Source organism: Cervus elaphus, chromosome 11, assembly GCF_910594005.1.
Source record: "Cervus elaphus chromosome 11, mCerEla1.1, whole genome shotgun sequence".
NCBI lineage: Eukaryota > Metazoa > Chordata > Mammalia > Artiodactyla > Cervidae > Cervus > Cervus elaphus.
Window position 1 is genome coordinate 2,478,340 of NC_057825.1, and position 18,920 is coordinate 2,497,259.

General features: G+C 60.2%; 1 protein-coding gene across 4 annotated transcripts in view; it reads left to right on the forward strand.

Annotated features, from left to right (window-relative positions):
- VAV2 (vav guanine nucleotide exchange factor 2) overlaps positions 1-18,715 on the forward strand; it is a 177,179-nt gene extending 158,464 nt beyond the window's left edge. Inside the window, exons 16-28 of one of the 4 annotated variants that reach the window (XM_043916353.1) lie at positions 856-957; positions 1,317-1,405; positions 4,258-4,274; positions 5,076-5,097; positions 6,070-6,197; positions 7,384-7,458; positions 8,734-8,786; positions 10,060-10,176; positions 10,522-10,609; positions 11,821-11,944; positions 12,705-12,791; positions 13,715-13,872; positions 16,470-18,715. In XM_043916353.1, the coding sequence (XP_043772288.1) occupies positions 856-957; positions 1,317-1,405; positions 4,258-4,274; positions 5,076-5,097; positions 6,070-6,197; positions 7,384-7,458; positions 8,734-8,786; positions 10,060-10,176; positions 10,522-10,609; positions 11,821-11,944; positions 12,705-12,791; positions 13,715-13,872; positions 16,470-16,517 (1,108 nt within the window). In that variant the 3' untranslated portion in view covers positions 16,518-18,715. The remainder of the gene's footprint in view (positions 1-855; positions 958-1,316; positions 1,406-4,257; positions 4,275-5,075; positions 5,098-6,069; positions 6,198-7,383; positions 7,459-8,733; positions 8,787-10,059; positions 10,177-10,521; positions 10,610-11,820; positions 11,945-12,704; positions 12,792-13,714; positions 13,873-16,469) is intronic. The other 3 variants (XM_043916354.1, XM_043916355.1, XM_043916356.1) reach the window with 3 other exon arrangements.
- The last annotated feature ends 205 nt before the right edge of the window (positions 18,716-18,920 follow it).

Here is an 18,920-nt window from a genome sequence, read left to right on the forward strand (position 1 = left end):
GGGTCCTCGGGGCCTTCCAGGCTGTGGATGGTCACCTCTGGGGACAGCTCTGGAGCCGTTTCTCTGTGAAATCCAGGAGGAGCCCCAGTTGCCCCACAGAGAAAGCTGGTCATGGGGGTCCCCTGTCACATCCGACCTTGAGGCCAGGGGGCTGGGCCTGGGGCCTCCAGGCAGGTGCACTCACCTCCCCTCCTGGTGGAAGGGCGATGCTGGTTCTGGGGTTATTGGGAGGCTCAAACAGGGTCCCACGTGGGGCACATCGGAGAAGGTGGCAGCCAGGCGGTGGGCCCCGCGGCTTCCAGGGCTTGTAATTTTCTTCCCATATTTTGTTGTGAAAAACTTCAAGTATTTATCCAAAAACGTCGTGGTAAACACCTGGGCTCCTGCGTTCACATCTTGGGCTGCTCTCTGCCACACACTGTCCCCTGTCCCCCACCCCGCTTCCTGCCCTGGAGCCGTCTGCTGGTGGGGTGGGCTCGCTCTGGCGAATTGCAGACATGGGTGCAGTCCCCGCACTGTTTGAGGGGACCCATCGTGAGCTCACGATTCATTTAGATTTTTCCATCTCGGGCTCACTCACAGTGACATCCTTAGCGGCTTTGCTGAGTCATGACGAGGGATTGCCCCGGCCCACACCCAAGCCCTGTCCAGAGACAGCCCTTCACCGTCACCCTCAGAAACGTCTCGAAAGCCTCTGCTTGGACCCCCACCCTCCCTGGGGCGTCAGGGTCCCCGGGTAGGCCTGGGAGTTCTGGCAGCGCCCGGCTCCTGCGTCCTGGCCCCCTGACCCCCGGCTGATTCCAGGGTTCCCGTGTCAGTGGGGCTCAGGGAACCTGGCGCCCACTCTCCCTCCAGGTCAAACATCAAGCCCGACAAGGCCAACGCCAACCACCATAGCTTCCAGATGTACACGTTCGACAAGACCACCAACTGCAAGGCCTGCCGCATGTTCCTCAGGTGGGCGCCCTGCTCCCGGCCCCCGAGGGCGCTTGGGACTGCCCCGTCCTGCATTCGCAGCGCCCAGCGCCTTGAGGCCAGCGCTGCGCTGGGCCCCAGAGACCCGGGGGAGTGGCCCGTCTGTGTGAGCCCTGCCGGCCCGCGGTGCCTGGGATCCAGCGGGGAGGGGAGGCGGTTGTCCCGGGGGGCCCGTCACAGGCGCTGCAGAGCCAGGCCCGGACCGTCCAAGGGGAGGGCCGGTGCCAGGCTGTGCGTTTGGGCGGGGGTCCTGGGGGCTCAGGGGCTGGGCTGGCTGCTCGGGAGGGTGGAAGGCCAGGCGGGTCGGGGCTCATCTCGCCTCCTGCCCTCCCCTGGCACAGGGGTACTTTCTACCAGGGTTACCTCTGCACCAAGTGTGGCGTCGGGGCACACAAGGAGTGTCTGGAAGTGACCCCTCCCTGCAAGATCAGTGAGTACCGACCCCGCCCCGCCTGTGGGGCACGAGCCCCAGGGCCGGCCCACCCCTCACAGCGGCCTGCCCACCTTCTCCTTTCCTGCAGTGGTGGCCCCACGAGACAGGACCAGATGAGGAAACTGAGGCTCGGGGGGGCAGGGGGCATCTGCCCCTGGGCACACAGGCCCAGCCTGAGAACGGGCGGGGTCTCCACGGCCAAGCCCTCCTCCTAACCACACTCTTGCTGGCCCTTCTCTGCCTCTTGAATGCCTTCAATGCCTTCTGCCTTTTCTCTGACGCACTGCAGTTGTTTCAGACTCTAGACCCCCACCGGGCCCTGGGCAGAGAACGTCCTTGGCAGTTCGTGGAGATTTCCCTTCACAGAGGAACACCTTGGCCCCCGGCTCCCCTGCCCCATTTGTAGCTGGTTCCCCTGCATGCCCAGCATTTATTACACAAGGCTCCCCTTGGCCCCGGGCCCATTTGTCAGATGGGAAGGCTGAGGCTCCTCTGAGTCGTCTTGGTTTGGGGGATGAGCTGGGGGCGTGCCCAGCCTAGAGCAGCTGGATGGCAGCCGGAAGCCTCAGACAGTTCCCAAAGATTGCAGCCGCCGCCGTGGTCAGGGCTGGCCGTCCGTGGGCTCCAGGCTCAGGCCTGTGCTGAGCGTCAGCACCGCTCACAGTGCTTCACGTGGGCTGAGCCGCCCCCGCGGCCCCGTGAGACGGGGCGGCCACGCTGCCGTCCACGCCCGGGGGACCTGCGCTCAGAGAGGCCTGACGCGCTCCAGGTGGACGGGAGGACGTGCCAGGCCTGCTGATCACCCAACACACCAGCGCCCAGAGCAGGGGAGTTTTCGTCAGTGCCGCATTTACTGCGACTGCTGGCCCAGCGCCCTGACCCGGGAGGAGGGTCCCACAGGTCAGCCTGGACCCCCTCGTCCCAACTGAGCCTGATGCCGCCCATTGTGGCCCAGCGGAGGTTCAGCAGCCCTGCTGCTCTGCTCCAGGCTGGAGGAAGCCGCCGGCCCCTCTGGCCCCAGAGAAGGAGGCTTTGCAGCTTTGCCAGTGGATACCGCCCTCTGGTGGCTGCGTGTCCTTCATGTCAAGAGACTGGATGGTTCATTTCTTTTGACTTTTTTTTTTCTGGTCTTGAAAGTAACATACTTATTTGTCAAAAATAATAGAGGGGCGAAAAAAAAAATAAGAGAAGAAATGGAATAAAGAAGAAAATAATTATCGATTATGAATGTATTAAGAGATAATCAAAGGTGGTATTTTGGCATATTCCCTAACTAGTTTTCTAAGTTTTAAATAATCTTTCTGTTTCTCTTTGCCTTCTGATTGTTAAATACCCACCTTCCATACAAAATGTGGAGGAAAGTAAACGAGATAAAAGCAAGTCGTGATCACACCAGGCAAAAACAACTGCTGATGGCCATCTCCTGCCTTCTTCCTTTTTTTGCAGACTCCCCCATTCCAATCCTTTTTAGGTTTTTGTGTTTTTCATATGTATAGCTGAGGGCTTCCCAAGTGGCACTAGTGGTAAAGAACCCGCCTGCCAATGCAGGAGATGTAAGAGACACGGGTTTGATCCCTGGGTTGAGAAGATCCCCTGGAGGAGGAGAAAATGGCAACCCACTCCAGTATTCTTGCCTGGAGAATCCCATGGTCAGAGGAGCCTGGAGGGCTACAGTCCACGGGGTCTCACAGAATTGGACACGACCGAAGTGACTTAGCACACACATACAGCTGAGGCCTCACCGGAGAGGCGATGGCATGTCTTTTGCAAGCTGACATTGTCAGCATACTCCCCGCAACTCCGAGAGCCCCTGGTGGGCCCCTGGCTTTGTTTTAAGAGGTCGTGGTCCCCCCCAGGGCAGGTGCATGCCTCCCTCTCTTGTCTCTCTGCTCTGCCCCAGCCCCTCCTGCTTTATCTCCTCTGCACAGTCCAAGCTGCTTCCCTTCTGACCCACAACCCACGTGCTTATCTTTCCTCCTGGTCTCGGGCAACATTCCTCGGCCTCGTTGGCTCCACCTCTGGGCTGGGCAGGTTTACTCATCTGCTGCCCCTGCGGCCAGGATGTCCCAGGGAGATGCTGGACCCTCCCAGGGTGCGTCTCCCCAGGAAGCCTCCCCTGGGGGCACCAGCTGCTTGCCCGCATGGTGCCTGACGCCCCTAACCTCTGCTCTTCAGGGTCGGATTCCTGCGTCTGCCCAAGGCAGGCTGCGACCGTGAGTGTGAGGAGGTGTTGAAGGCCCGTCAGCCACACGTCAGCCGCTGTGGCGCTTGCTTTGTCCAGTGGTGGAGTTGGCCGCCCGGCTGGTCGGATGGCTGGGGCCCAGCCCGGCGCTGTGTCCTCGCCTAGGGTCACCCCAGGGCAGGCAGAAAGAATTTCTAGAATGTTCGCCTTCCATCTGACAAGCTGGCGTGCCCCGTGTGTGTGAACAGGCGGGCTGACGGAGTAGCTTGCCTCCTCCGTCTCTTGTCCCTTGCCCGTGGCAGGCATCACTAGTCAACTGTCGAACTCTTCCCTTTGGGCCTGGCTTCCGCCCCGTGACTGGGGAGCTGCTGCCTTGGAGCAGAGCTGGTTCGTGCAGGAAGCCTGTTGGCCGTGGGGCCAGATACGCTGGGGGTGTTCTCCCATGGGCCCCCTGTAACCAGGGCTCAGAATTTGCCGTTAGAAGGAACTGAGGGATTTTCATGGCCACCAGCCGTGCGTGTCCATAATCCTTGTCTGAGCCCACGGGCCTTGCTGCGCCCCTTCTTGCACACTCGGGTGCCCCCAGCGGCTCTTGCCGTGAGGTGACAGACCTCCGGCCCACAGTGCTGGCCCCTTGCCCTCTGACCCCAGTGTGCTTTCTTTCCAGGTTCTCCTGCAGACCCGGTGAGTCCGCCAGACCGTTCCCTTCCCGCTGCCCTGCACCACACGCCGCCCTGTGCCCGGAGCCAGAAAGACCCAGCCATTCCAGCCCTCAGGCTCATGGGGCCAGGCCGGCTCGCAGGGCCCCCGTTGGTCACGAGGGCCCTTTGTTTTCCATTGTGGTCACCACAAAGAAACGGGTCCCCGGGCACGGCCTCCTGGGGCCCGCCAGCTCGTCCCCCGGCCCAGCTGCCACCCGTGCCGCCTGCCCGGGGTCCTGCTGGGGCTGTGGGTGCTCAGCTCCACGACAGGCGTCCACCCACCTCCCTCCTGTCCCCATTGATGTAGCGCCCTCTCTTGAGCCAAATCAGAGATGAGGTCGCTGAGTTCACTTATGGGGTGTGGACGTCATGTCTTTCCCTGGCCATGCGGTCCAGCACTTAGCAGGCTCTCACGTGGGGTGCAGAGACGCCCTCCAGGAGGAGCGAACACCCCACATTTACTGTGTGCAGCAAGACCTGTCCCAGACGAGGAGACAAGCCCCAGGCTCTGAGCGGGGATGCCCTGGGTGGGGTGGTCAGGGCAGGCTTCTGGAGGAGGTGGGAATTAATGGTCAGGGATGGGAGGGGGAAGAGGACAGATGTCCAGGGCTTCGGAGGGGCACCAAGTGGAGGGTGGAGGTCCCACGGGGAAATTGTCACAAGTCCCCGTGTGTGTCCAGGACGTGTCCCTGCCTTGAGCTCTGTCATTGGGTGTAGGGGGTGGGGGTTGCCCGTTGCTTGGGCAGCCTTCTGTCCTCACTGTCGTCTGTCCTTGCCCTCACAGGACGCCTCTGGAGCGGGGCCAGGTGAGTCTGGGACTTGGGCCTTCTCTGCTGTCGTCCTTGTCGGCGGTCACCCTGGGAGTCTGGGCCTGACCACGGCGGCTGCCGGCTTCGCCCCGAGTTCCCAGCTCTGGGCTCCCAGGGTCTGTGCGGCCTCTGGCCCCATTTCCCTCCCGCCTCCATGGCCTCCCCTGGGAGCCGTCTTAGTCTCTGACGACACAGCGCCAGGGGTGGGGACAGGGCCCAGCCTGCCCAGGGTCCCTTCAGCCCAGGGGAGGCTCTGAGCTGCGGCCTGGCGACCCTGAGCGGAGCAGACATCTGTGCTGTCACACTCCCGTTTTCTCCCGTCCCCCTTGTCCCGGTTGCTCTGCGCTGGGCACAGGTAGAACTGAAAGCATCAGGAGCCCGAGCTGCAGACAGAGTCCAAGCCAATCATGAGAGCAGGAAACAAGAGACGCTCCCGCCTCCAGGGCACCAGGTGTCAGAACCAGACCTGGCAGACACGGCCCAGACGTGGCAGACACGGCCCACGCAAGGCTGGGCCGGTCAGAGCAGGGCTCGAGAGGCCCACAAGTTCTCCGGGGCGCAGTCGGGCCCCCGTGTCAGCCCAGAGGTAGCCGTGAGCAGCCGGGTGGCCTCGATTGGCCGCTGACCCCGCCCCCGTCTCTAACGGGAGGAATGCATGGTCTCCCGCTCCACGCGGCGCTCTGTCACAGATCCCAGGGTGTCTGGAGGAAGGCACATAAAGTGCTCTTTAAAAAGAGGTTACTGTTATGGAAATGATACCCTGAATCTGTTCATCACATAAATAGTTTATTGATAACTTACAATGTTTGACAAAGAGACATGGGAGTCTTAGGGGAAGAATTCAAGGAGGGATGCTACAGGGCCCCACCCACTTCCAAGAGCCCCAAGATGCCCAAGAAGGCCGGGGAAGCCAATGGCGCCTTGGGATGAAGTCACCAAACCAGGCCTCTCCTGCCCTGTCCTCCACAGGTCCCAAGATGGTGGCTGTGCAGAATTACCATGGCAACCCCGCTCCACCCGGGAAGCCGGTGCTGACCTTCCAGACGGGCGATGTGATCGAGCTGCTGAGAGGCGACCCCGAGTCTCAGTGGTGGGAGGTGGGTCCTGGGAGGCTCTCACCCCCAGCTGCCCCCTCCTCACTCCCCAGGGCAGAAGTGGAGAGTCCTGCGTTTGCAGGCAGGGGTGGGTGTGGGTGCTAGACCATCAGACGGAGGGAAGAGGGCTGTTCGCAGGGCCTGGGCATCAGGGTGTCTGCTTTGACGTGGCAGGGGGAGCAACGTCCCCTCGCCAGAGACGCCGTCGTCGTCCGAGCCCTTTCCCCGCGGCCCCTGGCCTGGGCTGCGTCCTGTTCACCCAGGCCACGCCTCTCCCACCCTGCTTCCCAGCCCGCCCCAGTCCAGGCCAGCACCACCGTGCCCAGCGCTGCGGGGACAGCGTGTCCGAGGCCCCGCATAGCCATCCCCCAGGAGACACAGGTCCCCGTGATGGTCTGTGGTTCTGAGCCGAGAATCTTGCTGTTCCGGTTATAAGGCCGAGAAGGGGGGTGGGGTGGTCCGTGGGGCTCCTCTCCTGAGCCCCACCCCCGGGGGTCCACGGGGCCTCAGGGACGCAGGGCACTCACCCAGCCCGGGGACCAGGGTGACCTGCTCAGAACTGGCGCACGTGTTCACCAGTGTCCGAGTCCTGTTACTGGCGGCCTCGTCGTTGTGTGCGGTCCTTGTCACTGCGTCCTTACTCACGGGCTCACTGCCCTAGGCCGTGCCTCGCGTGACTGCAGATTCGAGAGCTGAGTCAGTGGCTGCGGTCCGATCTCTCCCACGCTGACCCCAGCCACCCACTGCCCCTCCTCTCCCTCAGGTGTCCCCAGGCCCGTGAGGTCTGGGTGGCCCTGCAGAGACTTGGCTGAAGGGAAGGTGGGGGCTGCTGGGGGGCCCTTGGGAGGGAGCGGGGAGAACGAGCCCCCGACCCCAGGTCCATGTTCCCCTGACGGCTTGGGAGGGGCCGGTGTGGATACGAGGAGACAGCAGCCAGGGGAGGGGCCCTGGTCTCAGCACCAAGCGAGTTTTACCCCTTCTCTGGGGCCTCAGTCCTTGTCTGGGAAGTGGGGTGTCCCCCCACCTTCCTGCCCAGAATGGCTCTGAGTTCAGCTAAGGTGACAACAGACAGGTGCTGTTGTCACAGGCTTCTCAGGGACTCCCCTCGTGCTCCTTGGGATAACCCCCTGCCTACCCCCAAAACTCACCAGGCCAGGCCCCGCGGGCCTGACCCTCTGTCCACCCTCAGGGTCGGCTGGTGCAGACCAGGAAGTCAGGCTACTTCCCCAGCTCGTCTGTGAAGCCCTGTCCTGTGGATGGAAGAGTGAGTACTTTTCACGGAAGCTTCTGGAGCGCGGGGCCAGGATGCCATGGGCGCCGAGAACGTCCTCCTCACTCAGGACGCCCTGGGCTTGTTCAGGCCATCACGAGCTGGCCTCAGAGCTGGGATGGGAGTCCAAGAGGCAGGTGTGCCCTCCTGGTGGGAGGACATGGCTGGTTTTAAAAATACTAAAATGGGCATCTCTGCAGCAGGCATCATGGACCAGAGACCAGCTGTCTGTCTTCAGCTTTTAGGGCCCTCATAGGTCTTCTCCCTCAAACCTGAAGATGCAGAGCTAGGGGTTGTGTTATTTAGAAAAGAAGCAATGTGGCATTTCTTTCATTTGAATGCTGTGGAGCAGATCCTGCTGCGTTACAAGAGGCATCAAGCTGTCAGCCTTGAATGAACGGCATCACCCCCCTGCCCCCGGGAAAAGACAGCTAGAACTGAGAGAATGAAACTTCTCCCAGAGTGGCAGGAGGCAGGTGCCTGGCTCCCGGGAACCCTGGTCCACCCACCGGGCCCTGCCTGGCCTCTGGTCCCACCCCACTGCCCAGCCTGCTGCTTTGGCGCGGGCCATTGCCCCAGTGAAGGAGAAAGCATTTTTGGACACGCCTTGCTGACAGGGCAAGGGGACCAGACAGCAGAGGAAGAAAATGTCGCTAACTCACTGAGTGGCCTGTGTGTGTTGCGGGAGGCACTTCCTAGCCCTGGGCCTCAGTTTCCCCATCTGTGTGGTGACTGGGGTGGGGTGGGGTGGGGACAGGTAGTCTGGCGTTTTTAGCCAGCCTGTGGTCCAGTGAGGGGGGCCGGGGGGAGGGCTCTGGCCAGAGAGGGCACGGCGTGGAGTCTGGAGAGCGGCACGGTTCACCTGCAGACGCAGCCCTCTGCCTGCAGACACACGACCGCCGGCCCAGTGCCCGCCCTCGGGGCCGTGGCCGTCTGCACCGGAGAATGGGAGGGTGGGGTGTGCTCCTGGCCACCGCTGAGAAGTCCCCGCAGCCTTCGGGGTGCTCTCCTCCTCCTAACAGTGCACTGGTCGTTGAGTGCTGTACGCTCATTCATTCATTCAGTCAGTCATTCAGTCAGACCCACCAAGTCACTGCTTAGAGACCGTGCGTCCCAGCACCTCCCAGGCCAGTGGCTCTGGGCGAGAGTCCACAGACGTGCTGGGAGCCAGGGCTGGGCCCCCCGGCTCGCCGATGATAGGAAACCGCTGGTCCCCACGCTGTGGACAGTCCCCGGGGAGACACTGACCCCAGCGTTCTCTCCTGCCAGCCGCCCATCAGCCGGCCGCTGTCCCGGGAGATGGACTACACGGCATACCCCTGGTGAGTGGGTCAGCGGGGCCCCTTCGTGGTGGTGGTGTGGGGTCCCTGGCTGCCCCCGTGTCTCCAGGGTGGCTGCGCCCAGCTGCACGCAGCCCCCTTTCCCCTTCTCAGCTGTGGGTCGCTGGGAAACAGGGAGAATCTTCTCGACCCAGGCAGCTGTTTCCCCATCAACAAACAGATCATCAGGTTAGAACATTTAGGAGAATGAAACCTTTTTTAAATGAGGTCTTGCTTGAGTATAAAATATAGAAAAGGAGGTGTGAAAGTGTTAGTCACCCAGTTCTGTCCGACTCTTAGTGACCTCATGGACTGTAGCTGCCTGGCTCCTCTGTCCATGGATTCTCCAGGGAAGAAGACTGGAGTGGGTTGCCATTTCCTTCTCCAGGGGATCTTCCTGACCCAGGGATCAAACCCAGGTCTCTCGCATTGCAGGCAGACTCTTTACTGTCTGAGCCATATATTTAAGCCCAAAAGTTATAACTGTATTTGCTTATACAGTGCTTGATGAGAGAAGTGGGGCTGTTTGATGAATAAAATGTGAGCATGGATGTGGGAGGCATGAGTCTTAAATGCGGGTCGGCCTGGGGTCCAGCTTTTATCACTCCGCCTGCTGGCTCAGCGGCTCCCTGGGACCGGGGCTCAGCTCACCCATGTCTCTGAGACCCCAGGGCCTGTTCCCTCCACTACATTGTTCACTGGATTTGAATGTGCAGAGTGGAGGGCTTGCCTGTGATTTTTCACTTGACGCACAGACCTTCAGTTTTCTAATGAATCCATTTACAGAAGTCCCAACTCAGCCCTACAGGAGGTGCGAATGGGGTCAGGCTTTGTTCTGGAGAAGAGATGGGCTGGGGGTGGGCTTCATTTTCATAGAGATGGAGAGAAAAGCTTTCAGACACAAAAGATTAGGACACAAAAGGTTAGGACACAAAACAAGACCCTACGTGAGCAGTTTGTGTTTTTTCCTTCTTCCTAAACAGTAAGAATTTGGAAAGGAAATTTTGATCTACTGCCTCTTCCCTGAATGCCTCTTGCAGACCCTGGGTTCTGGAGGGTGAGACCCAGGTGGACTGGCTGGGTCTGGGTCCTTACCTCGACCCTGCGTGCTGGCACGCAGATGCCCCGCCCCTGTCTCCTCTGGGCCCCGCCCACCCTTCGCCCCGCCTCCCGGGGCGTGGCCTCGCTTCCCAATAGGCTCTTAAGCAGGTTAGAGCCTGGCTGGTTGTCCTTCAGGCCACGTGTACACACCGCTCTGTCTCCTCCTCTGTTCCAGGTTTGCCGGGAATATGGAGAGGCAGCAGACCGACAACCTGCTCAAATCCCACGCCAGCGGGACCTACCTAATCAGGGAGCGGCCGGCGGAGGCCGAGCGCTTTGCCATAAGCATCAAGTACGTGCAGGCAGGGAGGAGGACGCGGGGAGGGGGACGTCCCCAGTGCGGACAGCAAGCAGCATCTGGGATGGACGTCTCCACAGGGCTGCGGGGAAGACAGGTGTGGGACTCTGGGGCCCGAGGCCTTGGCTGACCCGGGAGTCTGGGCTTCGGACAGACCAGGTGGCCTGCTGGATGGATGCACAGACAGTTGGAGGCAGGCCCAGGCTGGGGTGGGAGCAGGAGGTGTGGACCGAGGGTCAGGGTCTTTGCTCCAGCACATGTGCAATAAGCCCGGAGCCCTGCGGGGTGGGGGCTGAATTGGCCTGCATAGTGACCACTGTGCCCGTGTGCTTGGCCTAGGTTCAACGACGAGGTGAAGCACATCAAGGTGGTGGAGAAAGACAGCTGGGTCCACATCACAGAAGCCAAGAAGTTTGAAAGCCTCTTGGTACGTGGTCCTGGGGGGCTCCCACTGGCCCATCCCCGAAGGTGGGAGGAGGGTCCAGGTCTCCCAGTGAGGCCACACCGAGGAGGAGCAGCCCCCCACAGCCACTCCTGCAGGCCAGGCTCCCAGTGGGAGAGCCCAGCAAACGTCCCCCTCCGCTGGGCTAGGGGCCGCTCTTCTGCAGTCCCGGGTGGTGGGGGGAGTGTTCCCAGTGTGAGAAAGATCCGGGAAAGCTGGTCTGTAAGGCACCTTGGGACAGGTAAGGCCGCTCCCAGGTCAGGACCTCTATCCCCCAAACCCTGAGGTGGACAGCAGGGTCACTGGCATCCCACAGCCCATTCACGCCAAGCCTCTGCCGGAGCTGGAAACCAAGGCCCAAGGAGGCTGCATCCAAGTCTGGCTGCTGGCCGGACTCACGCACACAGGGCTTCCAGTGCCTGCCCCTGCCTTGCCCAGAACTGTCCCGGCCCAGCCAGAAAGCCATGAATACATGAGCTGCCCTCCTTAAGATGATTTAAAGTTAGACCCAGTGTTTCTTTGCTCAGTCACACGTGCTGCGTGTGTGGAGACCGTCTGACCAGAGCCCGTGGGCTCTCAGACGTCCCACTGTGGCCGCAGAAAAGTACACAGTAAGAGAGAAAATGCCCACAGCGTGCCCCCAACCCTGACGCTCTTGTTTCAGGATGAGTCCCCACTGCCTGGAGTGGAGCCCAGGTGTGGTTTATGGGTTCCTTTTTCAGACAATGCCACTGTTCACACGGGACCCAACCTTAGTTTACCTCTGGGCACAGTGAACACGTGCCGGGGGACGGCCCTCTCTCTCCCTGCCCCGCTGTAGCCGCGTGGCACTCGGTCACGTGGATACGCTGTGGATTCTAGAAGCACTTCCCTGCTGCTCGGTGGGTGGGGGGGTCTGATTTTTTCCTACTGTGAAGAGTGTTGCAGGGCGCGTCTGTGGCCATCAGTCCTGGCCTTCTTCCCTGGATCTGCCTTTAGAAATGTTTGGGAGAGAAATTACAGGATCGAAAGTCTTCGCCATACTGACCCGCGTCCCGCCCCCTGTCTGGGAGCTGGGGTCAGGGGCGGCTAGGAGGAGGGGTAGTTCCCCAGAGTCGAGGAGACAGTCCTCTGTGAGAACCTGAGGCGGGGGCGGGGGCGGGGCGCCCGGGAGGACTGCCTGGAGGCGGAGGCAGCAGTGCCTGTGCACCCCGCAGGAGCTGGTGGAGTATTACCAGTGCCACTCGCTCAAGGAGAGCTTCAAGCAGCTGGACACCACACTCAAGTACCCCTACAAGGCACGGGAACGCACAGCCTCCAGGGCCTCCAGCCGCTCCCCAGGTAACGCCCCTTCCAGGAAGGCTTCTGGTGGGCCTCCCTGACCTAGACCCCAGCCCCTTCCTGATTCCCGCCCCTGGGAGTGGTGGCCCAGGTCCCCCAGCTCCTCACCACCACCCTGCCAAGCCAGGGTCCCCGGGCAGCCCCGTGTGACCAGTCGGGGGTGCCAGCTCTGAGTTCCTGCTCCAACTTTGGTGCCTCTGCCTGGACATCAGCGTGGGGAGGGAGCCGGGCAGGTCCCTTCGTCCCCAGATCCATCCCTGTGGCCCAGCGTTCCCCCTGCCCAGGGACCCCGGCTGCCAGGGAGCCAGAGCTGGGACCTCGACTTGGGGACGGGGCCGCCCGGCACACACTGGGGCCAGCTGGAGAGACGGGCAAGGTGGGCCCGGGGCTCGGTCTTGGAGCCACCCCGCTTCGTCCCACTGCAGGGTCTCGTAGGGCCACAGGGCCCACCCGGGCAGAGCAGGCCAGAGAGGAAGCCGGGCCTTTAGTGAGTGCCTCTGAGTGCAGGCGCGGGGCTGGGCTCTCTGCACATGTCCTTCCCTGCGTCCCCGCTCGAGCCCGCCCGCCGGGAGGTGGTCCAGGACACAGGTGCCCGGGGCGTGGGCGAGGGCAGCTGTGCCCGTGCCCAGGTGAGCCTCAAGGCTCCAGCTGCCCCCCTGCCCTCCTGGTGCCCTGGGCAGGGCCCCCCACCCCCGCTGCCTGTGACTGCGCGTGGATGCCCCCAGCCCCGCCTTTCACCTTCTCTCTCGCCTCTTTGCAGCTTCCTGCGCTTCCTACAACTTTTCTTTTCTCAGTCCTCAGGGCCTCGGCCTTGCTTCTCAGGGCTCCTCCGCGCCCTTCTGGTCAGGTACCGCTGCTGCTCGGGGGCGTGGGGGGCCCGGCCTGCCGCCAGCTGCCCGCCGGCCCATAGCCCCGGCCTGACCGTGTCCACAGCCGCTGCAGCCGGGGCGGGGCGGGGCAGGTGGACGCTGGCGGGGGTGGGAGGGGGGCGGCTGCCGCTCCTGTGGACACCGTCGGGCTCGGCCCTGCCCTCGCCTTTGAATGGCTCAGGCCCGTGACCCCTCCCCAGCTCATCAGCCACTGCCCCCTACTGCTTCCTGGGAGCTTGGCCTCTGGTAGCAGCAAACGGCCCAGCGGCCCCCTTGAGGAAGGTGGGAGCAGCCCCGGGGTGGGTTCCGCTTGGCAATACTAAGGAGGACTTGTGGGACTGGGTGCAGGGGTACAGTCTCGACTGGCCCTGACTGCACGGCCCACTGCTGCCAGAGTCAGAGCCCACCCCAGCAGCTGTTTATGCAAACCCCCCCACACCCCGCATCATGTCCATTACCACCTGTCCGTCAGGACGTCTGGGTCCCGGGCCACGCTGGTCCAGCCCGGTTTCCAGTTCCAGTGGAACTGGGGACATGAGGGAGATTGGAAACCAGTGCCCTGGGTCCATTTACAGGCCCTTTGTCAGGGTGAAGGCTGGGGACTAGGCAGCAGTCACCCTGCGGCCCACTCATTGTGTGTTGCCCAGACACTGTCCATGTGGGAAGGCCCTTAGGGAGCTGTGATGGCCCCCAGAGCAGGTGGTGAAGCTCGGGCCCCAGCCCGGTGGAGCTCACATGGCCCACAACTGCAGGCTGGGGCACCCACAGAGGATCAAGGGGCCCTGGGATTGGAGTGTGTCCTTCTGGGCACAAGGCTAGGCCCCAGGGGAGAGACCCAGCTCAACCTGAGGACCCCCCCGGAGGCCCCGACGTCACGTGTGATGCCGCCCGTCTCCCCCAGCAGTGTTTACACCCCGTGTCATCGGCACGGCCGTGGCCAGGTACAACTTCGCCGCCCGCGACTTGCGGGAGCTCTCACTGCGGGAAGGTGACGTGGTGAAGATATACAGTCGCATCGGCGGGGACCAGGGCTGGTGGAAGGGCGAGACCAACGGCCGGGTGAGTGGATTGGCCTGGTCCCCGGCCCCTGGCGCCAGCCAGAGACCCCACCTCACTCTGGGGCTTGGGGAGGTGGGGCTCCGGCTGACACCAACCACCACTCTGCCCCGACCCTGTGCCCTCTGACCTCGCCCGGAAGACTCAGCGTCCACAGGCTCCGTGAGCTAGGGTCAGATTGTGAGGAAGCGACTTCCTGGCTCAGCTCTGGACCCTGGCCTGTCTGACCCTGTGTCTGTACTCAGGCCTGTTCTGGGGACCACTGTGGCGAAGGTGGCGACACTTGCTTGTGCCCGACCCTCTTTGCAGGCAGGTTGCCTCAGGCCTGAGAGCAGAGCCTGGGTGCCCTTGCTGGGTTCCTGCCATTCCTTAGGGCTCCGTTTACACCTTGGTGATACGGGAAGGGATGCATCGTAGCCCCACCCAGCCTGCAATTCTACGACCCGTGGCTCCTTATCCCAGCACCCTGTCTGGCCTCCCTGGCTTTGACCGGTTCCATTGGCAGTCACCCAACAGGGTACCTGAGCTCCACAAACCACTGATTAGGAAACGTCCAGCTTTTGGGGGGCTGCAGCTGCCCATAGACGTGGCCAGACTTGGCTCCCATCACTCACCATTCCACTACCAGGTGTAGGAAATTGGTCTGCCTTCACCTGGCATGTTGTCTGCCCTTGGAGACCCTCACGTATGACCCTGTTTTCATCTGACAGCCCTTCAGAAGTATGAGGCCGCTGAGTCCTAGGCAGTTGACCTAGAGGGCTGGGACCACTAGCTCTCAAAGTGTCAAGAGGCATCTGGAGCTTCATAAGCACACCCCTGGGCCTTCACTTGATTACTTGGTTCAGGTGATATCTGCCAAGGTTCTCCACTATAAATGTGCTGTAATTAATAATTAATGTTCAGGGTAATACTTTGAAATCAGATAAGTAGCCTATTCCTCATCAAACTTTCACCTGTTTATTTTATCATTCATTAATTAATTTTGCCTATTCAGTTATTTCTATCATGGTAGGAAATAGTGACTTTCTATCTTTTCTTTTACACTTCTTGGTGGGCATTCTACTGAAAGGAAAAGCTTGCTCTTCTCCACTTGGCCATTCCCCGCCCCAATAGTCAGTCCTCTGTCCACCAAGACCTGCTTCCATTCTGTGAGGCATTGTACTGAGTTCATTTTTGCAGAGTATTTTTACTGGAACTGGAATTCTAGGCTGGCAGCTCCTATTTCTGCACTTTGCGGTTGTCTTTCCATCGTCCCCAGTCTGCCATCATTTCTGTGTAAAAGTCTGTCAACATTCTTACGGTGGTTCCTTTAAGAAACGGGGCTCCGTGTGAAAAAAAAAAAAAACACCTCTGCTTTGCTTCAGTTTTACCAGAATGTGCCAATGGATGTTTTTTTCCTTTTTGTCTGTATTTACTGTTTGAGATGTACAGGGCTTTTTTGAATGTGTGGCTTTATGTTCTTCATCTGTTTGGGAAATTTCTTCAGATACTGCGTCTGCTCCGTTTTCTCTCTTTTCTCTTTCTGGGGCTCTGTTCACGAGTCTTTTCCACCCTGTTGTTGTTCAGCCGCAAAGTCGTGTCTGACTCTGCGGCCCCATGGACGGCAGCACACCAGCCCCCGAGGCCCGAATGTTATTCATGCCGTTTCATGTGTTTTCCATCCATTTTCTCTGGTTTTCCATCTCATTACTTCTTGTTGACAGATCTTCCATGTCTTCCGTTTTGTCCATTCTGCTCTTGATTTCAGTCATTATGTTTCTCGGTTCTAGGATTTCTGTTTGGTTTCTGATTTCAGTTCTCTGGTAAGATTTTCTGCTTCTTCATCAGTTTTCTGAAGCAGACAAGTGGGGGTTACTTATATTTCCTCATGGACGACCCCAGTGCCTGTGTTCCCTGTAGATTTGTTTCTGCTGCCTGCGTTTTATCTTAGTTTCCGTCACTTGGGCCTGATTAAATTCCAGGCTAGTGCATAAAGCACTGCAGAGGCTCCGGATGGATGCTGCTTCCCTCTGGAGAGGAGTTACTTTTTTTGTTGCTGGAAGTTAGCTGGTGGGCAGGTGGTCTCGAACGGCTCAGGGCTGGTGCGTTTCAGGGTCCACCCTACTCCTGGGCCCTGGCTCCACCAGGTTTACTGCCTCTTCTCCAGCGCCTGTCTCGGGACAGGCCTGCCTTAGAACAACAGCCTTTTAAAGAATCCCCCATCTCCACGAGCCTCCACTCACCCTCATCCTCCACACACACTTCCCGATAGCTTCCCTGATTGCTCAGTTGGTAAAGAATCCACCTGCAATTCAGGAGACCCCGGTTCAATTCCTGGGTCGGGAAGATCCTCTGGAGAAGGGATAGGAAACCCACTTCAGTATTCTTGGGCTTCCCCTGTGGCTGAGCAGGTAAAGTATCCACCTGCAAGGCAGGAGACCTGGGTTTGATCCCTGGGTTGGGAAGATCCCCTGGAGAAGGGAAAGGCCACCCACTGCAGTGTTCTGGCCTGGAGAATTCCATGGACTGTAGAGTGCATGGGGTCACAAAGGGTCGGACACGACTGAGCGACTCTCACTTTTTTCACACAAACACTCACCAGCGTCTGACGTTGTTTTCAGATTGGCTGGTTTCCTTCAACATATGTAGAAGAGGAGGGAGTCCAGTGACAGCGAGACCACAGACAGGACTCGCGGATTTTCTCGGAAGAGTTGCTCCAGTGGTGACATCTGTCTCTAGCTCTGCAACCCAAGAGGGAAAATGCCTGCCAACCTTGCAGTCTTCGACAGCCCGTGGGGATGGGGAGGGGGTTCAGAATCCTACATGTGATCTGTCCTGCCATCAGTCTTCCCCTGGTGGCCTGTCCTGGGTACACGCTGCTTGTACATAGAGGAAATCTGGGCCAGCCCTGGGTGCCAAGGAGAGGGAGTGCCCGTGGGTGGCATCCTGAGCCCAGCTCTGGGTGACAGCTGAGGCCAGAGCTCACCTTGTCCCTGTCCTGTCAAGATGGCCTTCAGGAGCCTGGGTTTGAAAAGCAGGTGCCGTCCAGGGAGGGCTGGGCACCGCGGAGGGGACCTTCCCCTGGCCCCTTCCTTTCAGCCTCTGGACCCTCAGCCCTCCTGCATCCCGCTGCTCCCAGGGGGAGCTTCAGGCCTTGAGAGGCAGAAGGGGCCAGAGCAGGCCGCTGTGCCTGGGGACAGAAGGGGGCATCACCAGGGCCTGTGCAGCCCCCCAGGCTCCCCCGTCCCTCTGCACTGGGGGTGTGCAGAGACCCCAAGGAGGCCCCCCTCTCTCAGGCGAGAGCCTGAGGAACGATGAAGCTGCCAACCCTGCTCCCCAGTCAGAGGTACTGTCTGCCCGGAGTCCTTGGTGTGTCTGTCTGTCCTGCTGCCAGCTGGATACGTGGTTTAGAAACGCTGATGAGGGCGGGAAGCAAACGGAGTTTTCCGCTCACTCGGGCTCTGCTGCTCACAGTCCTCTCCAGAAGGACGCGCCCCCCCCACCCCCCACTCGCGAGCAGGTGGGGGCCCTCTGTGTCTCCCACGTCCTGCCAGGTGGCCACTGAGAGTCTGCCCAACCTTTGCACACATGTTGGTTCTAGCTCTTGGCAAGTCTTCCAAGACTCCTGCAGCCCATGAAACAGGGCCTGTGGCCAGCCCTTAATAAGTGCTCTTGGTGGGTGGCTCCACCCCCTGGACTTCACCTCCTCACTCCTCCTGGCCCTTGACCTCTGGCTGGCTTGGCCAGTCCCCATTCTCTCAGCTCAGACGTTGTGTGAGTCCCAGCAATGCTGTCTCCTCCCAGCTCTGTGTCAAAGCTGCTGCTGCAACCTGGGCTTCCTGGATCCCCTTTTCCCAGGGCTCAGATGCACACGGTCAGCCGTCGCCGAGGCTGGGCCCTGCTGGGGTGGGTGCTGGTGGCCACGCTGCACCCAGGGGCACCTCAGAGGTCAGCCTCATGATCTCCAGGCTCGGCTTACGCCGCAGCCTTCTGGCTTGGGGAGGAGGTGGGGAGGGGTCTCAGAGGGCGTGTAGCAAGCAGGAGGCAGAAGGCAGCCAGCAGAGGCTTTGGGAGTGAGGGTGACAGGATTGTGTCTGGGGTGGTGGGCAAGGCGGGGGGGCGGGGAGGAAGAATTTTCCACGGAGAGAGCAGACCCGAAACTTGTCGTCAGGGCGCACCCAGCACTTTGCATGTGGCCTCTGCTCCGCCGGCCCAGCTGCCCGGCCGCGACGGGAGGGGAGGGAGCCAGCTGCCCTGTTGTGTTTACAGTCGTCAGAAGGGTTTTGGTTTTCGTCGTTGTTGTTGGGGTTTGGTTTGGTTTTGTTTCGTTTCGTTTCGTTTTTTTTTTGGTTTGGCTTGTTTATTTTTAAGAGGGGTTAAAAAAAAAGTTTGTAATTATTTCCTCCAAAGCTCCCATTATATGTCTGTGAATAATAAGGAAGAGATTTTATAATAGCAGAAAATAATGTGTATTTGGAGGTCATCATGCAACAAGGTGTGGCGGGAACGGAGGTCACTGAGAAAACCCCGCGTGGAAGCCTGGTTCTTGTGACTGTTCTGCTTTGTTTATGTTCGTCTGGAGGCTCGTCTCCGTTGGGTTAGTTTTCGCACTGCTGGCAGCAGGGAGGGAGGAGGGCGCAGGCTGGGATGCGGGTGGTTTCGGCATGACACGGACAGCCTCTGGGGGGACTTCGGAGCTGGGACCTGAGATTAGCTGTGAACCCTTAGGAGCCCGATGCATGCAGGTCAGGGGTCTGAGGGTCCTGCCGCTGGCGGTGACCCCACACAGAACACAGACTGTACATTTGCCAATAGGTTTTTTCAGACCACGGTTTCTACTGCAAATAAACCTGAGTTCTTTTCTGCAGGAGTGGCTGGCCTTTTGTACTGGGGAGGAGGGCGTGGCTGGATTCCTCTGTCTGTGTCCAGAAGGTTCTACCCATCTGGATACTGTTGGCCCAGGGGTGGTGGCCTGGGTCAGACGTGGGCCTTGGGGTCACTTGGCCTTAGGCACAGGCTGGGGGTCTGTCTGGAGGGAAAATGATGCCAGGCCACCAACCAGGTGTCTCCAG